This window comes from Otolemur garnettii, unplaced genomic scaffold (assembly GCF_000181295.1).
Source record: "Otolemur garnettii isolate 467f Iridium unplaced genomic scaffold, OtoGar3 scaffold00077, whole genome shotgun sequence".
NCBI classification, from domain to species: Eukaryota; Metazoa; Chordata; class Mammalia; order Primates; family Galagidae; genus Otolemur; species Otolemur garnettii.
In genome coordinates, this window is record NW_003852472.1 from 7959616 (window position 1) to 7982455 (window position 22840).

At 45.9% G+C, this 22840-nt stretch overlaps 1 protein-coding gene across 2 annotated transcripts in view; it reads right to left on the minus strand.

Annotated features, from left to right (window-relative positions):
* The window catches only part of CALN1 (calneuron 1), a 501474-nt gene that overhangs the window by 451504 nt on the left and 27130 nt on the right, over positions 1–22840 (minus strand). Inside the window, exon 1 of one of the 2 annotated variants that reach the window (XM_012807860.1) lies at positions 17261–17422. The exons of the other annotated variant lie outside the window; for it this stretch is intronic. Coding sequence (XP_012663314.1) covers positions 17261–17383 — 123 coding nt within the window. The 5' untranslated portion in view covers positions 17384–17422. Of the gene's footprint in view, positions 1–17260; positions 17423–22840 lie in introns of those variants that run through there. 2 annotated transcript variants of the gene reach the window in all.

A 22840-nucleotide genomic window follows, 5' to 3' on the forward strand; every position in this document is an offset into this window, starting at 1 on the left:
AAAAAAAAAAAAAAAAAAGAAATATGTTCTAAAATAATATATACCACTTCCAGATTGAAGCAATTAGGAGCTGGTGCATATTCTGTCTTTCTCCTCCTCCACTGTGTGACCCATGTGACCTGGGGGACCCTCTCCTTTCACCCATGGTACTGGCACAAGAGAGGGAGCCTGTCTCCATTTGTATCAGACATCACAGGAGTAACACACGCATTTTATTTATTAAGTCACTAAGATTCTAGGTCACTGACAGAGTCTGCCCTAATAAATGCAGATTATTCTTATTTTCCCTGATAACATAACAATTTTTAAAGGACACTTCAAAGAGTTTAAACCTTAAATACAGTATATCCAATTAATGACAACAATAATAGATAACAGTTACAGGGTGCATAGCACATGCCAGACATTGGGTTAAATGTGCTCTGTGAATTATCTTAATTAATATAACAGATGTGTCAGAAAAATCGCTCAACCTCTGCCAGTAGCACTGCACCATATATTACACTGTCTCAAAATTCTGACCAAGACAGCCAATTCCGGGCAGTTATCTGTCATTTCCTGGTCCCAGTATTGGTGACATAGACTAAGTTATACCTCGAAAACGCATTCACAAAGTATCCAACAGAGGTAGGATACCACTAATGTTTTTTTCACCCTCCTTGAAGGTACTTCTTATTTCAATAATAGTGGGACGGATCCTATTTTACCAGTTACATAAGCTGCGGTTTGTGGAACTCCATATTAACTACCGCTGTGCTTCTTATTTATTTCAGAAAGGTTTCGGCCCTCCATCTGTCTGTCTGTCTGCTTACCTATGTTTCTCCTTATCTGTCCATCCGTCCTCTGAGCAGCCTTCCAGCTGATCTATCTCTTAGTATGATTCTGATGCTAGGAAATGAAGGCTTCAGGGACCTGAAAACTGCCCGGCACCTCCCAGGGGCACGACAAATATTTTCTGAGGCTGCCAGCATCGTGTGCAAGCCTCTCTCCCACTCAGTCAGCTCTTCTTTCTGCTTCAATTCATTCCAAGTCTTACCATGCAAGAAATCAAATAAGCCTGATGGTGAATGCCATGGGGGTGGGGGTGGGGGCACGTGCGATATTAATACAAAGGACATTTGTTATTGAAATATGATATGTAAAAAGCGTTACAGTCAGAAAGTTGGGAACAGCGCATGTTGTTTTTATTAATTTCATAAATTCACCTATGTAGTCAGATAATCCAAAGTCAGGAGAAGATCCCACATGAGCTGCACAGCCCCATGCCAGACGGTTATCAATCAAACGCCACAAATCAGCAAATGTCAAGCTTCAGTGAAAATGAAAAAGCAAACGTGGGGCTTAAGGGAAGACATCACACCATGTAGAAAGGGAAACATTGTCCCAAATGGAAAGAGTCTCTTCCTGAGAATGACATTTTAAGACACAGAACGAAATTTTAGCAACCCTGTCTGAAAGGTCATCCCAAAGGATGCAGGAAGACATGTCCTCTATGGGACTGGAGCGGGCTGCTGCAGGGAGGGAGCATACCAAGGGCGAAGGAGAGAAGTGAACAGGGAAATGAGGACAGAGGAAAGAAACAGCCTGCAGCAGAACAAAAACTCGCATCAGAGGCAATGAAGAGTAGATGTTGCATTTAAAAGAAACTCATGTTTTGATATAGGAGAAAAACCAGAAGAGCGCTCCCAGAATGCAGAAGAAAAGGAGGAAGATGAGGACACATCGAGAGATTTGTATTAAATATTCAGGGCAAAGAATCTCCGGAGGTACAACCTAAGGATTATAGGTGTTTCCAAGAAATAAACTAAAACTATAAAAGAGAGATAACAATGAAAACATAATTTAAAGATTGGAAGAAAAAGTATCCAGTGTACTCAGTACTATTATGAAACCAATGAATAATCACCCACAGAACAAATGATAAAACACAACTATAGCCCAGAATGAAGATGGGAAGAGGAGGGGGAGGGGAGGAGAAGGGGAGGCTGTGTGGAGGGAGGGTAATGGGTGAGACCTCACCTATTGTGCATAATGCAAGGGTACGTGTCAGATCTATTAAGAGTATAGTACGAATGTCTTAACGAAACAAGTAAGAGAGGTGAAGGCTATGTTAACCCGTTTGATGTAAGCATTCCAAATTGTATTTAAAACCAGCACATTGTACCCCATAAATGCATGAATGTACAGAGTTATGATTTAATTTAAAAAATTAAAAATAAGTAAAAAATAAGAATTTTTTTCCAAACTGAATAAAGAATAAGTATGCAGATCAAAGTGGATCACAACTTCCTAGCAAAATAGATGAGACTGGCACATAGCTAGGTGTTAGTAAAATTTTTGAAATTTAAGGATGGGGGGGTAAATAAAATCACTGACATCTTCGTAAAAAAAAAAAAAAGCAAAAATGTAAACCTCTTGGAAGGACTCTAAGAGGAATCAAAACTACAAGTACTGGTGATAAGCTGTTCCTCTGCTGGGAGCATTGTCCATGGACACTGTCCAGCCATGACCCAGCCACAGCCACAGCCACATCCATGGACATCAGCAGCAGAGACTTTTCTGTGGGCATCAGAGGGCGATGGGCTATGAGAGATCTCCTTAATGAGGAAAGATGATAAAGGGAGAAAATGACAGCCATCAGGCAGGACTAAACGGATCCTGGGCACATGGACATGTAAGAAACTCCTCCGGAGAATCTGGGAGGCTTAAGTTCCCAAAGAGTGAATGACAGGTTGTCAGAAAAATGCTGCTTGGTGACTGTTCTTAGAACTGCATTTTAACTCAAGTCTGTTTTCAGTTAGAATGTGACCCCCTGGAGAGCAGGACCCATGTGAAACTTTCTTCACTTATGTCCCCAGCAGCTGGCACAGATGGTCCTTATATAACTGCAGGTATATGACCCCATCCTAACCCCCAGGGGTTGTTCTGGGAAGGGGAAGAGTCGGAGATTCTTTATACTGAGAAGGAGAAAAGCCCTATCTAAAAATTGGTCGCCTGCCTAGTAGAGAGAGAAAATAATGATTTTCAGCTTGTCTCTAATCCATGGAGCAGGTAAGGGTGGGAATGCAGAAAGTAACCCTGCGGTCACATTATTATTGCAGTTATTCCCATTCCTTGTGCACAATACCTTCCTACGTATGATCTGGAGAGAGAAGGAGGCAAAATGCTTTATCCATTCTGGGCTGGGGACATTTTTGTAGATTATGTTGCCTTTAATAAAATAATTTTCTTCCTTTATGTGGTATTATACTAAATTGTCACTGAGAATTATCAGTTGTCTTTGGGAGGTGAGTGAATGTTTACAAGTGTGTGCATGCGTGCATACTTACTTCAAGACCTACTCCCAGAAGATCAGAAGACCACAGAGAGAGTGAAAAGTGTGTGTTGATTTCAACAACTGGTGCTTAAACAACTAGATGTCCATGCATTTAAAAAATGAACTTAAGAAAAGCAAGGAAGAAAGAGAAAAAATATGAACTTAGACACAGGGACTTAGGCCTCTCATAAAAATATATACAAAGTGGGGTATAATGGCACATGTCTCTAGTCCCAGCTTTTCAGGGGGATGAGGCAAGAGGATGTCTTTAACCCACTGGGATTTTGAGGCGGTAGTGTGCTATGGTCAAACCTGTAAATAGCCACTGCACACCAATCTGGGCAACACAGCAAAATCCAATCTCTAAAAAAACAAAAGAAAGAACACAGAACTTAATGTAAACACAAAACTGTAATACTTCGCAAAGGCAATATGGGATAAAATTTAGATGAACTTGTGTTTGGTAATGGAGCTTTTAGATAAAACACACAAAGCATGATGAATAAAAGAAAAAAATGACATGTTGAACATTATTAAGATTAAAACTGCCTGCTAAACAAAAGACACTGTTAAGACTTGGTGCCCGTAGCTCAGTGGTCAGGGTGCTAGCCACATACATCAAGGCTGGCAAGTTCAAACCCGGCCCTGCTAAACAATGACAACTGCAACAACAACAAAAAAATAGTTGGGCATTTGGCGGGAGCCTGTTTTCCCAGCTACTTGGGAGGCTGAGACAAGAGAATCGCTTAAGCCCAAGAGTTTGAGGTTGCTGTGAGCTGTGAGCCACAGCACTCTACCAAGGGCGACCTAGTGAGACTCTGTCTAAAAAAAAAAAAAAGACACTGTTAAGAGTATGAAAAGACAAATCATAGATTAGGAGAAAAATATTCAAAGAACACATCGCTGATAAAGGACTTATAGTCAAAATATACAAAGAAGACTTAAAACTCAACAATTAAATAATAAAGAACCCAATGGGGGAAAATGGGCTGAAGATTTGAGAAAAATAGATAGTAAGCAACCCTATGTAAAGGTGCTCACCATCATTTGTCAGAGGGAATTGCAAATTAAAACAGCAAGATATCACAATATACATATTAAAATGGCTAACGAAGAAGAGACAATACCAGTTACTAGCAAACATGTGAAGCAACAGGAACTCTCTACTAAGAGAGAGGAACTCTCTAACCATAAAAAGGAATGCAAAATGATACAGCCACTTTAGGAGACAGTCTGAAAGTTTCTTACAAAATTAAACATAATCTTATCACACTATCCAGCAATCATGCTCCCAGGTATTCACTCAACTAATCGGAAAATGTACCTACACACAAAAATCTGCACACAAATGTTTATGGGAGCTTTCTTCATAATCACCCCAAACTGGAAGCAACCAAGATGTCCTTCAGTAAGTGGACAGATAATAAGCAAGCTGAGGTGCATCTAAAAAAAGGAATATTAGTCAGTGATGAAAAGAAATGAGGTGTCAAGCCACAAAAAGACGTGGCTGGATCTTAAATGTCTATACAGTAGAACCTCCATAGTGGGCCACCTGCCTACACTACAGTGTGGTGGTCCACTATGGAGGATCTACTGTATATGCATTTAAGTAGAGGTAAGTGTATATACACCTCCTTAAGTTGAGCTAATTTTCATAGACCAGACATGCACCACGTGTATGTATCAGTACAGGAGGCCTAGTTCCTTATGTTGATCAGCCTGTTACAGTCCCTTGGTGTTCAACTTCTAGAGGTTCTACTGTATTTAAATGAAAAAAGCCAGTCTGAAAAGGCTACATACTGATGGTTCCAGAATATTCTGGCAAAGGCAAAACTATACATATAAAAAGATCAATGCTTGTAAGGAGTTGGGGCAGGAGGTCAAACAGGTGAAGAACAAGGTGTTTTCAGAGCAGTGAAACCATTCTATCTGGCACCGTAATTGTGGATGCATAACAATATGTATTTGTCAAAACCCCGTGAACTTAAGTACAAAGAGTGGCTCTTAATGTATGCAAACTTTTAAAAATAATGTAGGAGGTCAGTGGAACCACAGGAAGAAATGCAGTCTGTGACAAATCCATCTTAGTACAAATGGTATGAAAAGACCAGGAGGGTAGGAGACAAGTACTGATTTAGGTAACTTTGGAAATGAGTGAAACTAATGGTGAAGGACCCACACAGAAGTACCTTAGTTGATACAGACGTCGCCCATGGGTGTGTGGGTTAACAATGCTGATGTTACTATACATGTGTAAGAGACTTAACTAAGTAAATAGATGGTGGATGGTGGGAGCTAGGGTGCTCACTGCTGGAGTGGGAGTTTCTAGGAAGGAAGGTGAGAATGCTAGAATATCCCAGGGGGTGTTAGAGTTGGAGACATCCGTTAGCTCAAACCCATGGTTAGCTCAATACGGGTACAGATGGTTACACATGGAAATTTGTAAGGCTGTGTGTATATACAGAGGTTAGTATTCATACATCTATTTCCTTGCTCTGCCCGCTGAAAGAGCCTGGAAGTAACAATACCCCCATAGCAACAAGCAAACTTAGTACCCATATCTTTTTCTAATGCCATCCTCTAATAAAAGAAATCAGGGGAGGAAACTGGGGCAGAAAATATATAAGAAGAGCTGGGGGCATCTTAAAGTACTAGAAACTAAGAACGTGCTTGAGACACAGGAACTAAGAGCTCTCAATGGTCAGGGGTGCAGCAACTTGAGCAAGAACATAAAGAAAGTTGTCTTGGATTATAACCCAAAGTATAAATAACTGTGAGTCCATACTACATAAACACATGATTTAAAAAGGGAAAGGAAAAAGGAAGGAAGGAAATATTCCATGCCAAAGAATGCCAGATAATCTATAAGGAGGGAGGACTCTGTGGGGAGGGAGCGGAGCATGATTCCTCCATCGTAAGTGTGGTCTGTGCACAGTGATTTCCTCCCAAATAGTACAGTGTGGAAAGAGGATAAAGTTGTAACTCTATGGCACAGAAACCTGACAGATACCACCTTAGGCAGGTGATCAAGGTCAAAATCAACAGTGATAGTCGTTGACAGGATGTGCCCTAGCTATGATGTGATGAAAATGACACTTCACCTCTACGATCTTCCTTCCCTAACCCCCTAACTCTAGTCTAATCATGAGAAAGTCATCAGACAAATCTCAACCAAGAGACATCCTACAACATACCGACCCTGTAATCCTCAAAACTGTCAAGCTCATCAAAAATAAGAAAAGTCCGAGAAACTGCCACAGCCAAGAGGAGCCTAAGGAGACGTGACAATTTAATGTACTGTCACCGAGTACAGAAGGACAAATCCTGCATGGTCTTACTCAAGTGGAATCTGAAAATGTTGAGCCTGGTACTCAGGAGACTGAGGCAGGAGGATCCCAGAACTTGGAGGCTACCGTGAGCTATGATCAGGCTGCTGCATTCCTGGGTCCCAGAGTGAGACCCTGTCTTGAAACAAAACAGAGCAACACAAAAACAAAAATAAAAATAAATAGTTGATCTCAGAGAAGTATGAAGTACAATAGAATAGTTGTTGCCAGAGGCTGGGATAGGTATTGGGGTAGGGAGAGGTTAGTCAATGCACACCAGGTTACAGTTAGGTGGGAGCAACATAAAACTAAAATGAAATGCATGTCTCTCCGTTTCCCCCAGCGGCATCTCCTCGCCTCCTGTCCCACCTGGACATCCTCTCAAGAATCACAAAGGTTAAGGCAGAATGAAAAAAAAAAGGAAATTTGAATAAAATATGAACCTTAATTGATAATAGTGTATCAAATTGGTTCATTAATTATAACACATACACCAGGCTTATGTAAAATGCTAATGACTTTAATTTTGCAAGTTTTCTCTACCCAGGAAGCTTAGTTTTTAAGTCTAACGTTCCCCTAAGAAGTCAAATAACTGTTGTCTTGTCCTGGGGTAAAATGTCTCTTGACTTGAGCTCAGGTTGAAAGGAGATACCAATTTAAGGGGAAAATTTACATACCCTAGTTTAATATTTGCCAAAATATTATGCCCATGGCCTACGGCTGGAGTGCATTGAGTTCTATGCATTGTCCAGGTAGGAGAGGCCGTCAGAGGGAGAGAAGTTCCAGAGGAAGGGATTGGGTTTCCTAAAGAGGATGGACATTTGCCCTGGGAAAGGCTGGAGGAACTAGAACTAGCTCTGAGCAATGAGATAGCACAGCTGCCCGGAGACAAGGAAAGATGGTAAGAAACCCACCAGCCAGGGGGCCTAAAGGTGGAATTCAAGGGGCCCATGAATTTGGAAGGGAAAGAATATATCTTTATTTTTCTTAGCCTCTAAACTGAACCTAGCATCTTCTTCAATTGTGAATATAGGCCACAGAGCACCGTAGAATTAACAATACCTGTGATTTGCTGCTAATATTTCTATTATATTATAGTAGTCTCTAATATTTCAAAGTGCTGTTTCTGCTTACTACTGTAGCACTTCGAAATTATGATAGCTATTATGCCCACCACCGGATCTTAGTATTTAATGCATCAACAAAGAAGTATATGTATTATTATATCCCACATTTGTTTTGTTGAATATTCTGGTACTACATTTAAGTGTAATTGATTTCTTTTGTTGTCACCCCAAGTCTTCTATTTTATACATTTAAAGACATAATTCACAGGCCTCAGCAGACTGCCAAAGGGACCCATGCATCAAAAGCACCGTGAAAATAATTTTTTTTCTGACTCTAAGAAGATTTCTTCATACATCATAATTTTTTCTTACACTGAAATTCCCTAGTTATTCCCAAGCCTTTGGTAAAATCTGATTTATACACATCTGCCGCGTGTTAATGGAGTTGTGGAGAATTGATAGGGGATGAAGTAAAGGAAATTTCCCCTGCCCCACACCCCTCCCAACTCCAGAGACTCCTGCATATTGAAAAAAGATGGTGGCCCCAGAGTCCAGGTGTCAGCCCTAGGTGAAGCTGCAGAGAGCTGAGATGGTGCTAAGCCTGGGTGGGTTGGGATAACGTAGAGAGACAAATACTCTTTGAACATAAAAATGTTCAGAGGTATCCACAGGATTCTCAGAAGGCTGGAAAGGTGTCTTGTCTTGATTTCTGCCAAATCCTACTCTCTCATGTCACACAGCAGGAAACTGGAAGATCCTCAAAGAAGTACATTGCCAGGAGCAGGTAGCAAAGATCCAGAACGATGAAGAAGAGTGGCAGTTTTAAAATATGGCCCCCAATTCTTCACATGTCGCCCACGGAGATGTGGTACCTATGTCTCCACCCCCTGAATCTAGGAGGATTTGCACGGCTTTGATCACCAGAGCGTGGCAGATGAGATGCTTACAAGGTTAAGTCATAAAAGGCCAACAAGGTTCCATCTGCTTCTCTTGGAAGGCTCATCTGTGGATGCTCTCTTTAAGATGCTCTCCTTAGAACCCACATGCCAAGCTGTCAGAGGCACAAGCCACATGGAGAAGCCATATGTACACGCTCCCAGCTGAGCTAGGCCTTCAGCCATTTCATCCCAGGCACCAGACATGGAAGTGACCAAATTGCTTCAGCCCCCAGGCATCTGTGTTTTTCCAGCTGAGGCACCAGACATCACAGAGCAGAGACAAGCCATCGCTACTGAATTCCTGACCCAGAGGCTCGGTGAGCACAAGATAGTTGTGCTGAGTTGGGGTTGTTGATTACAAAGCACCAGTAACTGGACTAAGGTCAGGCAAGAGGTCCAGTAAGAAAAGGCTCCTCTGATGGTCATGGGTGGAGAGCTAGAATTTGCTCCAGTGGGAGAGACTGGGAGAAGAGTGCCTGGTGGAACAGGATGGAGGAGCCACTTGTGTCTTTCCAGTGACCTTTTGACTCTGACAAGTAGGAAGGACTCACACCTGGGCCAATGCTGTCCCACAAGGCTCCTGCTGACAGCAGGACTATTTGGGGTGTGGACTCCAGTGACTCATCCCTCCCCTCTGCCCCACTTTCGCAACAGGCACAAAATGCTCAAGTTAAAATTTGGTACAAACTAGGAGCATGTTAAATAAATTGAATCTATTGCAATGATTCTACATCTTTCCATAAAAGGGCTTCTGATGATAGAGAATTTGGGGATCAGAGCCAAAAATAGCAAGAAACTACCTTTGAAGTCAAGTCTTTTTATCTTAAAAACTAATCTTTGTGTCTACAAAATAACATATCAAGCTTTATTTCAGTAGTACAAAGTTTTTTGGTTTTTTTTAGAGACAGAATCTCACTTTATCGCCCTCAGTAGAGAGCTGCGTCATCACAGCTTACGGCAACCTCCAACTCCTGGGCCTAGGCAATTCTCTTGCTTCAGCCTCCCATGTAGCTGGGACTACAAGTGCCTGCCAGAACATCTGGCTATTTTTCCGTTGCTGTTTGGCTAGGGCTGGGTTCAAACCCGCCACCCTCGGCACATGGGGCCCGGTACCCTACCCACTGAGCCACAGGCACCACCCACAGTAATACAAAGTTTTAAATCACCTGTCACAAGGTGAAATGGACATTGCATGATCAGGCACCCCATTTACTGTCTGATGTCAGATACACTCTGTGTCACTGCTGAACCCTCCCCCACACTGCCTCCCAGGCAGGTACCAGAAGGACAGGCTTATGAAATCCTGATGGCTCAAAGCTCTTCCAAAGAAATCAGGTAGGTGCCTAGGGGCTGGCTAGTGGGCTTACAGATCATGGAGCACTTTTAAAGAAATACTTATTATTAATAACATTGATGTTATGACCAGAGAGGGAACACTGCCCAGGGATGCTAATTATCAACGATTAGTCATGGATGTTACTCATCAACTTTCAGCATGTTTTATTAGAAGAATCACATTGGGAGTAAGTGAATCCTGAGTGAAAGGAGGCTTTCCAAGAGGCTGGTCGGAGAATCTCTAGACGGGTAAAAGAGAGATCACAATTTCTTAGCTAAGATGATTTTTCATATCTCCTGCAGCAGCCCGAATGTACATTTTGGCTGTGCATATAGATGTATTTTCTTCACGAAGACTGCTCTTGATCCCATGCGCTCTCACTTCCTCAGGGACACGACTCTAGTGATTTTCGGCCTCAAGTTCTTCCGGAATTGGTACGATCATCCTGGAGAGCAATTTGGCTAAATCTAGCCAAAGAAAAGGTGTATGTGTTTTGACCCATGTTTTGTTTCTGGAAAATTTATCTTTAGAGATGTTCGCACAGGTTCATAAGGATAAATACAACTCCCCTAAGGATGCTCACGGCGCTGTTTGTGAGAGCCAAACCAGAGAGCAACCTAAACAGACATCAATAGCGGGCTTGTTAAATGAATTACCGTGCGGAAGAAAACGATGCTGGTAATAAATTGCTGAGTGAAAATAAAAAGTTGCCGAGCACTGTGGTCACATCAATAACAATGAACTCTGTATATTTGGATGTGTATGTGCTGTTATTCTAAGTGTATTACACAACTTCGGGGGGTCCACTTACATGCTAGTCTGGTTTTATATGTAAATGAACAGTGTGCTCTGGTGTTGTATAGCTGCCTGTGTGTGTGCATGTGTGTGTGTGTTTGTGTCATGCTCCTAGGCATGCCCTGAGTTTGTACGTATCCTACACACATAAACTCTATGGTGAGAACTAATCCATCTTCCCCAGGACCCTGTAAACTACAGGAAAGGGATTATTCATCATTGTATCCCCGACACCCTGCACAGAGCCTGGCTCACCAATTAATGGAACTTGAATGAATAGGAGGGTGGCATTCACTGGGCCCAGAAGATGTCAGGTGTCTATTATTTGCATTGATCTGAGAAGTAGGTATGTCCCCAGGAGAGGAAATAAACACTAAATGGTTTCTAGGCTTTTATCAATAGTACATACGCACGTGCATGAACACACACACACACACACATACACACACACACACCTGTGTATACCCAGGTTTTCAGGCCCATATTGCATTTGGAAAAGCTGAGTTAAACAAAGACAAGTCATTTTCTCTGCTGTAAGGTAGCTCTTGGGGCATGGACTCCAGGGACTCCAGTGACTCCAGTGACTTCCATCTGTTTCTCTTGGAAGGCTCTCTTATGGATGCTCTCTTTAAGATGCTCTCCTTAGAACCCACATGCCAAGGTTTTAACATGCATTGGTGTTCTCCAAGGCACAGATACAGCACAGAGTATCATTTGAGTTTACTGACCGTGAAGCATCTTCAGAGGACTATTTATTTATACTGATGTTCTGAGGATCATTAATGTGTAATCATGTAGAAGAATCACAAAGGATGTGGATAGATTCCAAGTGAAAGGAAGATTTCCAAGAGATTGGGTCAGAGAGTCTCTAGCAGGGTGAAAGAATGAAATTTCTTAGCTAAGGTCATTTGCTATTCCAGTTGGATGACTGAAACCGAGAAGCGAAGGGAAAGGGGAAATTTTTGGTTGGTGGAATGAGTGAGCTAAGTGTGTGCAGGGCTGGAATTGTGGCAGTGAGACCCTCCCACTGTGTCTTCTGGGAATCTGGCAAGGTTATAGGTAAAGGACCCAGAGAGCCAATTTCCAAGTCCGACCTGAAAAACTTCTGATTTAGTAGGTGCAGCCTGCAAACACTTTCTTTTTTAACTCACCAGATAAACTCCAATGCGCTAAATTTTGAGCTGGCCACTGCCTGGCCTGGCTGTATCCAGAGTTTGACCAGCACTGACTGATGGGAACAGAGGTGAGGGTGAGAAGGAAAGGAAAAGTGGAGAAACAGAGCACATGGAGGCAATTTTTCCAAGAAGTTTGAAGAAAATCACATAGCTTTTTTAAAAATAAAAAGGTGAATGACGCCAGAACAAATGTGTATGCTTAGGGAAAGAAAAAGTTTGGAGATTAGGACAGAGTGGATAGAATTGGCCAGATGGGGTCCCTGAAGAGAGTGGGAAGGGGCATAGATGTCCCAGCACAGGTGGCAGGAGGTCATTGGACTGTTGTAGGGATCCTCGTGCACTATGACGGGCAGGGAGGAACGAAAAGGGACATGGATGCCGACCAGGTGACAGAGAGGTGCCGGGGAGGTGGAAACATTTCTGCCTGGGGTCTTTGTTTTTACTGGTCAATGAGGAAGTGACACCATGCTTAGAAGACGAAATCCCAGTTGAAGCAGTCACAGAACGCTGACCACTAACAAGCCACCAACCCACACTGGGACCTTTGTGGGGGTGGAGGTGCCAAGAAGCTGGCTTATCTGTCTGTGTCTCACGTCTATGCAGGATTTTCTCTTCATGCCACATCCTGAAGCAGGAAGACAGTGGAAAACAGCCGTCCCTGGGGCTGCCGCCAGGGACCCATGCAGTGGCCGCTCTCACACATTCTGGAGTGTGAAAAGATCAAGGCTGAGGCCACAGGAGTGAAAGCCAAGAGGAAAGAAAGTTGCTGGTGTTGAAGTAGAGGTGACACAAGGTCACCCCCATGATCACCTATCTCCCCTGTAAGATGTCAAAACTCAGGGCAGACACAGGACTGAACGAGCTGTGAAAGTGCACCCTCCAGCAGTGCAGGGTGACAGGAAGGGGAGCAGGTGATGGCCACAAGGAGAGGTAGGAGGTGAATTTGCTCCTCAGTGGGGCAGAGAGTTTTACACAACTCTAAGAATCGGTGACGTGAAGGTCTACCAGTAGCCCCTTCAAATGAAAGCTTTTACTTCTCCACACAGGGCTCCTGAGAGGGTCCCCATCCTCCAAAGCACTCACACATACACGCAAGCACACACACAGATAGATACACACACACACACACACACCTTTTTCCAGCCAAAGTGGGTCCTCTTTGTACTGGTATTCCCCAAAGACTTATTTTAGAAAAGTTTCTGCAAGCAAAAAAACAAGCCAAGAATGAAACCCAGACCGCACCGCGGGTTGGTGGAGAACCCCCAGCTGCCACGCCTGCCAGTCACGGGGCGCACAGGCTCGCAGAGCACACGGCCCCCGGAGTTAACGCTCAGTAGCAAAGTGTCTTGGCAGGGCTGAAGAATTCAGTACTGCTGAGGTCCAGCAGAGCCGAGCATCGCAGGGAGGAAGGAACAAGGGCCAGACTGGGGCCACGGAAGTCCCCAGACACCTGCTAGGGACAGGGACGAGAGGCTCAAGGAGGAGACGTAGGAATGAACAGGCAAGGGAGGGAGGGCTGCTTAGTACCCAGACGATCAAGGTTGGGTTTCTTCAGCCTCTCGCTGTACAGGACCTTCCGACACGGGGGAGTTTACGTGGAGACTCTTTTTATGAGCTATTCAGAGCAGAGGTGGGAGGGAGACCGAGAGAGAAAAATTCCCTTTGAATTTCCACTGCTTTCAGAGTCAGCAATTTAATGAGTCATGCATTCTAAATCCTTGCTTTGTCTACACGTTTTCATTTCAAAATACTAAAAAACACTTTGTTTGGAACATTGGTTATTTTTAGATCAAATATCAATAGTGCACATCCATTTCTCCCCGTATGAGAAAAGCTTCCTTTGGACTGGGCTGGAGCCGCACCACGGCGGTCGGTTGTTTACTCAGCGGTGGCTTGTTGCGGCTACCTGGGCGTCTCTCCAGCTCCAGAAGACTGGCTTCTAGGTGGCATCATGTAGGCCCCACTGACCATCCATCAGTCAGCTCCAGGCCTGGTCCAAATAGCCCCAGAGCCCATAGTTTTCAGGCGTCCTCAAACGACGGCCCACGGGCCACATGTGGCCCGCCTAGGACATTTATCTGACCCACCAGGTGTTTATGCCGCCACTGCCTGTCCTGCTCAGCAGCTGACTCATTCCGGGCCCTGCAGTCTGGCCCTCCAACAGTCTGGACTGGCCCCCTGTTTAAAAAGTTTAAGGACCCCCAGTTTAGATCAAAAAAGAGGCATTTCTTTTAGGCCTCCAGGCCAAGAAGCCAGCACTGTGACGACAGGCTAAAGACAAGGCAGGTCTTCCTAGCTCTGCTGGCTTGTGAGAGTCTTTGGGAAAAGGCACAGAGGAGAAGGAAGTCCCCTGACGGGCCATTTCAGGCAAATTATATAGTGATTTAGGCTGCCAAGTGGAGAGAGAACAATAGGTTGGCGGTGGGGAGGGTGGTGTCCCGCATTGCCTGTCCCTGGCCTCTGCAGAAGGCCTCGCTCTCCACACTCCACTGTAGTATCGCCAGCCAGCTCTTGTTCCCAGCTCACTGATCCTGGTCTCATGGGACCACCTTCTTAAGAGTCTTACCTACACTTAATGGAGTGCCAACCAACTTCACGAACGAATGGGATACAAAACCAGGATGTCAAGGAACTGGGCTGAGGAGGCACCCCACTTCTTGGTTGTTGCCCCTCCCCTCTTCTGTCCACCCATTTATAGTGGCAGCAGCCAAGTTCAGGCACCTGGCCCTCCTCCCTTGGACACTGTTGCTTTGATCAGGAGTAGGCCGCCATGAGCTCATTTCCTGGGCCATTTGGAATTGAAAATATGCTAATTCCCCATGGAGGCTGCTGCCAACTAGGCAGCTATTTGGACAGTGATCATTTTCATACGGAACAGAAACCAGAGAGCTGTAGATTTCTTGGGTTTTCCACAACCCTCTAGCCCTCCTTCCACCCATCCCGGGGGCCTAGCTACATCTCTGTCTATAAGACCCCGTCCGGCTACCTCCACCCAAGTCTTCCTGACGTGTTTCCCTTTTTACTCCCCAAAACCCTGCTGGACTACTGTCACTTGCAACCACAAGGATTCTGGTGATGTGAAAGTGGTCTGGACAGGGAAGATGGGACACTTCTAAGTTTTCCTACTCCACCTACACCTCACATGACCACCCAGGCCCCCACAGCTCTTCAGTGGCAGCTTTTTGAGGGAGCTTTGGGTCTGAGGAGTTCTTGGTGCTCTGTGGGTAACCCTGATACACAAGCTGTACCTTATCTCTAGGAGGGTCCCAGCCAAAGAACCAAAGGGCAGGAGGCCACACACTCAGAGAGTCCTCACTGCTGGAACCCTGGTTGAGAACAAGTTCCTGCCCTCTGTGTCCAGCTCCCCAGTGCTGAGACCTTGACCACAGAACCCTCTCTATGGCCCAACCCATCCTTCTGCTCTGTAGCTGTCTCTCTCTGCCCACTGCACAAAAAACTCTTTGAAAATGATGTGCTTATGTCCCCAAGGAAGGAATAAGCTGAAGTGGCAGAAGGGTGGGGTGTGTGTACTAATGTGTGATGAGAACAAGCTGAGAGACCTAGAGACCCTGGGCTCCAAGAAGAGTTAATGCCAGAGGAGAAGTTGATGCCTTGGGAGGAAGAGAATGAGCCATCGCTGTCCCCAAAGGAGAGGTAAAGTGCCTTTTTCATGCCACCAAGAGCTCTGACCAAAAAGTATGAAGTCCCTGAAACACGTGAACAAATGGGGAGACATTTTTAATGTGGGGGTACCCTGGGCAAAGAGGATCTTCTTTGTTTGCTGATATCTTCATGTCTACGATGGCAGACAAATGCCCTTTTCCTCTGTAGCATCGGCCGGGCTGGTCATTTGCCTCCAGAGACTTACGGCAATGTTTCTCTGCCTCTGTCCTTACCTCCTTCCCTCAACATGCCCCCCTTTCCCAGAAGAAGTGCCCAGCATCCCATCCTTTTCCCAGGCTGGAGAAAATCAAACTAGGAATTTCCCCCTTGGACTGGACCATGCCAAGGGACCAGGACTGATCCCTGCTGCAGGGATCCTCTCCTAGAAGGGATGATTTGTGCTGGGGAGATCCTCCCAGGACATCCCTTGACCCCTGGCCAGCCTTCCTGAGCAGAACCTCACTAGGAGCCTGCCCTTCAGCATATGCCATTTCCAGTGCCATGTTGACTTTTTCTAGAGCTGTCCTCAGAGTTGGTAAGAAAGGCTCACCCCACAGGGCAGCATGCCCTTGGCCACGGGTCTCCTCAGCTCCCACCCTTGGCTTCCCAAACATTAAGTTGTGCTGGGGAAGGTTCCGGATAGAGTCTTGTAGCATCCTCTGCAGTCTGACCCCCCACGTGTGGTAGAATTGCTGAAACTTAGGAGCTACAGTCACCAAAAATCATTCCCTCTTCCTTTTGTCTCCCATAAGCCTAACTCTAAACTCACTGTCCCCAACATGAACCGTTTCAGCTGCGACCAGGAGCTGGCAGCAGAGAGGGCTGGAGATCGCATTCTGAGCAGCTTTGGGGGGACAATTTCAGAACATATCCATTCATAGGACTCAGCACAGATCAATTGCTTGAGGCCAGCATCACACAGATCAAAAGTTCTTTCTATACCAAACCACCCGGAGATGAAATTCCTTTTGAGTTTTTACAGTCATGAGTGTCTCCAAGGAAAAGAAAAAAAGTAAGATCAAAAACCCAGGGAAGCCTGGGGCTCAGGAGCGTCTGAAACCCCTCACCCTGCCCTGACCTCCTCATCCCTAAGCCAGCAGAGGCAGAGTAGCCCAGTGGTTAAGAAGGTGAGTTTTGGATTCAGAGAGACTTGGGCAGGAACCCTGCACGTCTTTGACCGTGATCTGGGGCAAGTTGTTCCCTGTTGGTCTCACTTTTCTCCTGTACCGGTGAGATTGATAACGCCCTTATGGGTTTTTTTGAGGATTAATTGAAATTGGCTATGCACAGTTCCCATTTCCATGCTGCTCTAAGTCCACTCTGTGCACTGTATCTGTCATTATTTCTAACAGCCAGCAACTCCCCCCTACCAATCAGCTCCTGATAGAGTCAGTTTGCAAACCCTATCCCCTCCTCCTGTCCACACATCTCAAATGCAAAATCAACGGAAACCTGGCTCAAGAAATAGGACAACATCCCGTACCCAGCCCGGATGGCGTATCCCCAGCAACCCTTCCCAGGTGTATTTCCACAGATTTTCCCTCCACCCTGGACACTTAGCAGCAGAAGCTCCCAGACCCTGCGCCACCCCCTACCTGAGGGCTGCAAAGCAATCTAGGTCCTGGGGTTTGGGGGGGAGAAGACTTGCCAGGTGGGGAAGGCGGGGGCCTGGCTCCTCCGTGGCTCCTCTCCCCCGCCAGGGGCTCCTCGGGGCCCCTTTTCCTCATTCTCAGGCTTCCCCTCTCCGGGTTGCTCAGGCAGCCGCATCGGGGGTCCAGGGCGATGATGTCAGAGAGATTTGGGAGCACATCAAAGGAACGTCAGCGAAGACACTGAGACTCTGCAAGGAGTTGACAGAAACTTACTGCCTGCACAGTGCTGGGCGATTATTTTCTCAAAGTCAGCCGCCTAAATAATTCACACCCTCCCTTCTGTGTTTACACAGGACAATGGTAGAAACACAATCCTAGCAAAAGAAATATAATTACAGTTGTGACAGATGTTTAGTTATTAATAAGGCCTCAATGTCACCAGAGGGTATTACACAACAAACCAATAATGTGGCTTTGGAACCAACCTTAATATTCACAGGTAATTTTCCATTCGCGCTCCCAGGGGCTTTGCGGAGCGTAAGCAACGTGGGGAAAGCTACAGCAGCCAACTTGATTGCAACTTGCAAGAAAGCCCAGCGCCTGGCCAGCATCATTTGTTTCTTTGCCATTGACATTGGGAGAGTCACAGAAACAAAGTGGGGTGCCGAGATGGAAATTGCCGTCTTACGGAGGGGACTCTTGCCAACCCTTCTGAGCTTGTGATGCCATCACAATCCCAGGCAATGTCGTCCTAACTTCCTTAAAGTAGGAGACGTTCAAGAACAGCCCCGCCCAGGCTTGTGGTCCATGCAGAGGGGATCTCTAGGTCTGCTTGATGTCACCAAGTGGTGACTTCCTTCTCTCTCCCCCGACACTGGGCTACCTCCTACTCTCCTACAACGGAGCTCAGGAGGCAGCTCTTCTGAAAAGCCATCCCTGACCTGGCCCTCCTTCTTGGCTGGGTTCAGGCACCCCTCATCTCTGCTACTTCTGCTGTTGCTGGTCCACAATCTCTGTCCCCTCCCCTCAACATGGCCTTGAGGAAAACTTGAGACAAAGAGTAATTCAGATGCCCACTGTGTGGCACTTAGGTTCAGGCAGGAACAACCTTGACATAATTGGTGCTCCATAAACATTTATTGAACTAACATTTAATCAATGCTAGCTTTCTTTGGTTCTATATTAAAGTTTAATAATAATAATAAACGAAGACTCTCTGGAGATGGGAAGTTCAGGGAGTATAACGGGAAGAATCTGGGTGATGAAACAATTGAAACCTCTGGTCCCAGTGGATCAAATCCTTCTCACCTGAGGAAGCTGGGGATGTCCGCACATTGCAGGTGGCATTTCCCAAAAGCAGACAGATGCATCTCTAACTTTCATTTCTATCAGCTTAACCCCCACTCTGCCTCCTGGGAAGGGTCCTCCTGGCCTCCTACAGTCTATAGCCTTGATTCTGGTGAGAGGTGTACGTGTGTCCATGCCTGGGAAGTGGTGAGCCTATAGCAGATGAGGTTCAGACACTGACTGCAGCAAGTGTGAAGCCTTGGAGAGCTGTGTGTGGATTGTTATTGCTGTAAATCTGAACACACGGTATCCGCTGATTATCAGCCTCGCCCAGGTGGGAGGAGGCAGGCCCCGCCCACATCCTGGCAGAACACATACCAGCTACTGGAATTAATGAATTCGTGACTGGCACAGAAACTGACTGGGTGCTTTGTAACTTCCCCCTGGACCAGATGCCTCTCCACAGCCTAGCTCGGGGCTGGGCCAACTGGTATCTAGGTGCCCCTGACCTACAAGGTCTCTGGTTCCCTGAGGGTTCTGGGCTGGAGTTAGTCCCTGCCCCAAAGGAAGGGCTCTCTCTCCTGTGATCGGGCTGGGACTTCCCCAGAGCTGGGGCCACAGGGACACCCTGCAAAGAGGAAGCTTCTCACATCCAGAAGCCATATCTTACCATGCAACATAGCCAGGCAACGCCACTCACCCTCAGATGTACACACATACACACACACCAGCTCTGGCCTTCAGACACACACACACATCACTGGTCATCACACACATAAACAAATATGGTGCTGGTCTTCACACACAAGCTCGCAGACCAGTCCTGAAACATTCACAGCTGTCGTGTGATCTAAGCCCCCTCCTCAGACACGTGCACAGGAACACCCACCCCCACGCCCATATGGCTCCCACACACCTGCACACAGCTGCACGTGCTGTTCCCACCAGCACAGTGCCCAGACACGCTCATTTACACGCCCCATGACTCATGCTCACACACCATAGCACCCACGTCCCCACACACGCTGCACACACTGAAACCCTCTGAGTCTTCTTTAGTTATCTCGTTAAGTTAAACAGGAGAAACAAGTTTCCTGTGTCGGTACAGTGGAAATGCAAAAAAAAAAAAAAAAGAAAGAAAGAAAGAAAGAAAGTGACATTTTATTTTCAGACATGCTTTTAGTTGCCATGGCAGTCCCAGCACCATGAAAGTTGCGATTGGTGGTAAATGTAGATTTCAAAAAGAGAGTAATTAGCTCCCCATATGCAGAAACTTCTGACTGTGTCACATGCCCTCCCTCGTCAGGCAGAAGGGACATAAGGCAGGGACCCAAGCTGGCCACGGGAACTGCCAGGGGCTCTCAGCAAGGATGTCCAAGCTGATGGTCACAGGGCTTCAAAGCCCAATCCACTTAATGACTTGGAACTTGCCCACATCTCTGCAGGGTGGTGGCACTGCCAGTGGCAGCTCCAGAAGGAACAGCTGCTCCTGCTGCCCAACTGGCCTCTGGTGCCCTCACTGCGGTACTCACGATGGGCCAAGAAAACACAGTGCCAGGGGCCAAAAGTAGATATGGGTCCCACAGGCAGAAACCATCTCTCCAGTATTCTCCTCCTGCAGTCATGGCTACCTGCCTGACACAAAGATGGGGAAGGCCACAGAGCCCTTCACAAGCGGGCCTGACCATCCACAGCCAGCTGCTGAGGCTCCCTCCACTGGCATCTGGACAGAAGACAGACTTGCATCTCCCCCATTGAGACGGAAGCTTCCCAAGTACAGGAGCCCGCTGAGTCCTCAGTGGCCTCGTGCACCTTGGGACACACAGCATGTGCCTGCTGAGGATGACTCTGACTCCAAATTAACTGGTTACTTCATTTCCTGACAAGTTTCCTCCCAGCAATTCACATCCAGAATTTGTCCTCTAAGTCTATGTGCCAGTTGTCTTTACTGTCATCATCTGAAAGGTCAGCTGGGAGGAGCTGGGGTTTGAGCACAAGTCTTGGAGTTAGAGCCTTGGGCAAATTCCCAGACCCACATTAGCACCCTCTCCAACTTCTCATTGCAGGAGGTGACCCACTCACTTCCTTCAGCACCTAAAATTTTCCTTGAACACCTGCCAGTCACTCTTTTAGACCTCAGACCAGCAGGAGGTGCTCTGGACTATCCCAAAAATGATGGTACCTGGGGTCTGCCCTTTAGGTGCCTCATCAGCTCCATCACTTTTGCCAACTCATTACATTCAGAGATTGGTATAGTGGTGCCATTAAGAACAAGGCTAATCTGGGCGGTGCCTGTGGCTCAAAGGAGTAGGGCACTGGCCCCATATACTGGAGGTGGTGGGTTCAAACCCAGCCCCAGCCAAAAACTGAAAAAAAAAAAAAAAAAAAAAAAGAACAAGGCTAATAAAATCAGACTGTTCAGTTCAAACCCTGGCTCTGCCACCTCAAGGCTGTGTGACCTTGGACAAGTGACTTAACCTCTCTGGGCTTCAGTTCCCTCATCAGCAAAAGAGGCTTTACACTAGTAGCTCCTACTTGCAAAGGATATTATGAAGTGTTTGGTACCTACTGCTGAATATGCTAGCTACCATTCTCCATTCCTTCCTTTTGCACCTAATGGGCAGTGGCTGAAGACCCTCTCTGCTCAAGTGGGTACTAGACTGAACTGAGAGTGGGATGGCGGTGGGAAGTGCAGAAGTGAGTTCACCACAGATGCAACCTGGGGACTCAGACACGATCACATGGAACAGAGAAGGCTGTCCCTCGCCTTCAGTTTGAAAGTGAGTTTGTCCCTAAGGGTACCCAAGAGAGATGTTTTGATTCTCCCCTTTGGTGCCACCAAATACATTCTTAAATGGATCCCAGTATCTCCCTCTGAGGAAGGGAGGCATAGATACAGTCCAGGTGAACAGGTCAACCTCATCATCTCAGCATCTATGGTCCTCAGCAACCAATCAGGTACAGAAGTCACACGCAGACTTAGCTTGCTGACATCCATCATGGACTTTCTGATGAAAAGGGAGTGACATCCATCACTCCCTTCTAGAGTGTCTAAAATTATGATCACTGGGTGCAAAGTATAGCTGAAAATCTGTTGTTTATGAACAGAGATTCGTAGCCTGCATTGTTGAGGGGTAAAAATAAATTAAAAATATGAGTTATATGGTTTTATTTGGCCTCTGGGAACCCCCAAGGAACAGTGCTTCCCTGACTTGTGCTAGAAGACCCAGTTCAAATGATCGCCAAGAAATGCTCCCTCCACTTGACCACACTGGTCATCAGGTTAGGTATTTGTGTCTTGAGGCCCCTGCTGAACTATATATTGCTGAGAACCACATTATAATCTTAACTGTACTCCCAGGAATGTTTGACAGTGGTTTTGCATATGGGTCATTCCTCTAAATCCCTCCACAAATGTGTTACCACATTGAATCCAGGCAAAAAGTGTATTTTTGTTGCAACTAAATATCATTCTGTTTTGAAGATATCTTCTGGATAAAGTGTTGCATGGAGTGGGTCAGACCACATAGTAGTCAGTGGGGTATGACTACGTGCTGTGAGCAGGAGGATGTAGGCAGAGTGTGAGCTCCAGCTCTCCCCAAAGCCAAGTCTTGGATTTACTAGGACATGTGTGCCCTGGAGCAATTAAGCACGTAGGAGAGACTGTCACCAAAGGAAACAAAACGCCCTGCCCAAGTGCCTGATGAACAATGACATCTCATCACCACACTGCGTTTACTGATTCTGCACAGGTAATTGTTCACTGTCATTTTAAATATTTTAATATTGAGGAGTATGTATTCCAAAGCACAAATAAAAAGTAAAAAAAAAAAGAAAATCCATAATTGCTGGTCTAGCATGCAGGAAATGTCCATTGAGCTCCTGAAGGATGCAAAAAGCCCATTCCAACTCCTTAAGTGTTATGTAAAAATGAAACTATTTTCTCCCTATCTCTGTCCAAAACCAATGAGATTTCATATAATTAAAATACATACCCAGGCAAAACCAAAAACTGGAACTAGTTCCTTAAAATCACCTGAATACAATTCCATTTGTGTGACTTCCCAGAAGCGCTAACATCTGTTCACATCCTCACTCAGATTCACATAAGCAAACTAAACCCTGGTTCCTCAAAATAAAAACCAAGAACTACAGGCTTGGTGCCGGTAGTTCAGTGGTTAGTTAGGGCCCCAGCCACATACACCAGGGATAGCCAGTTTGAACCAGGCGTGGGCCTGCTAAACAACAATGACAACTACAACAAAAAATAACCGGGTGTTGTGGCTGGCACCTGTAGTCCCAGCCACTTGGGAAGCTGAGGCAAGAGGATTGCTTAAGCCCAAGA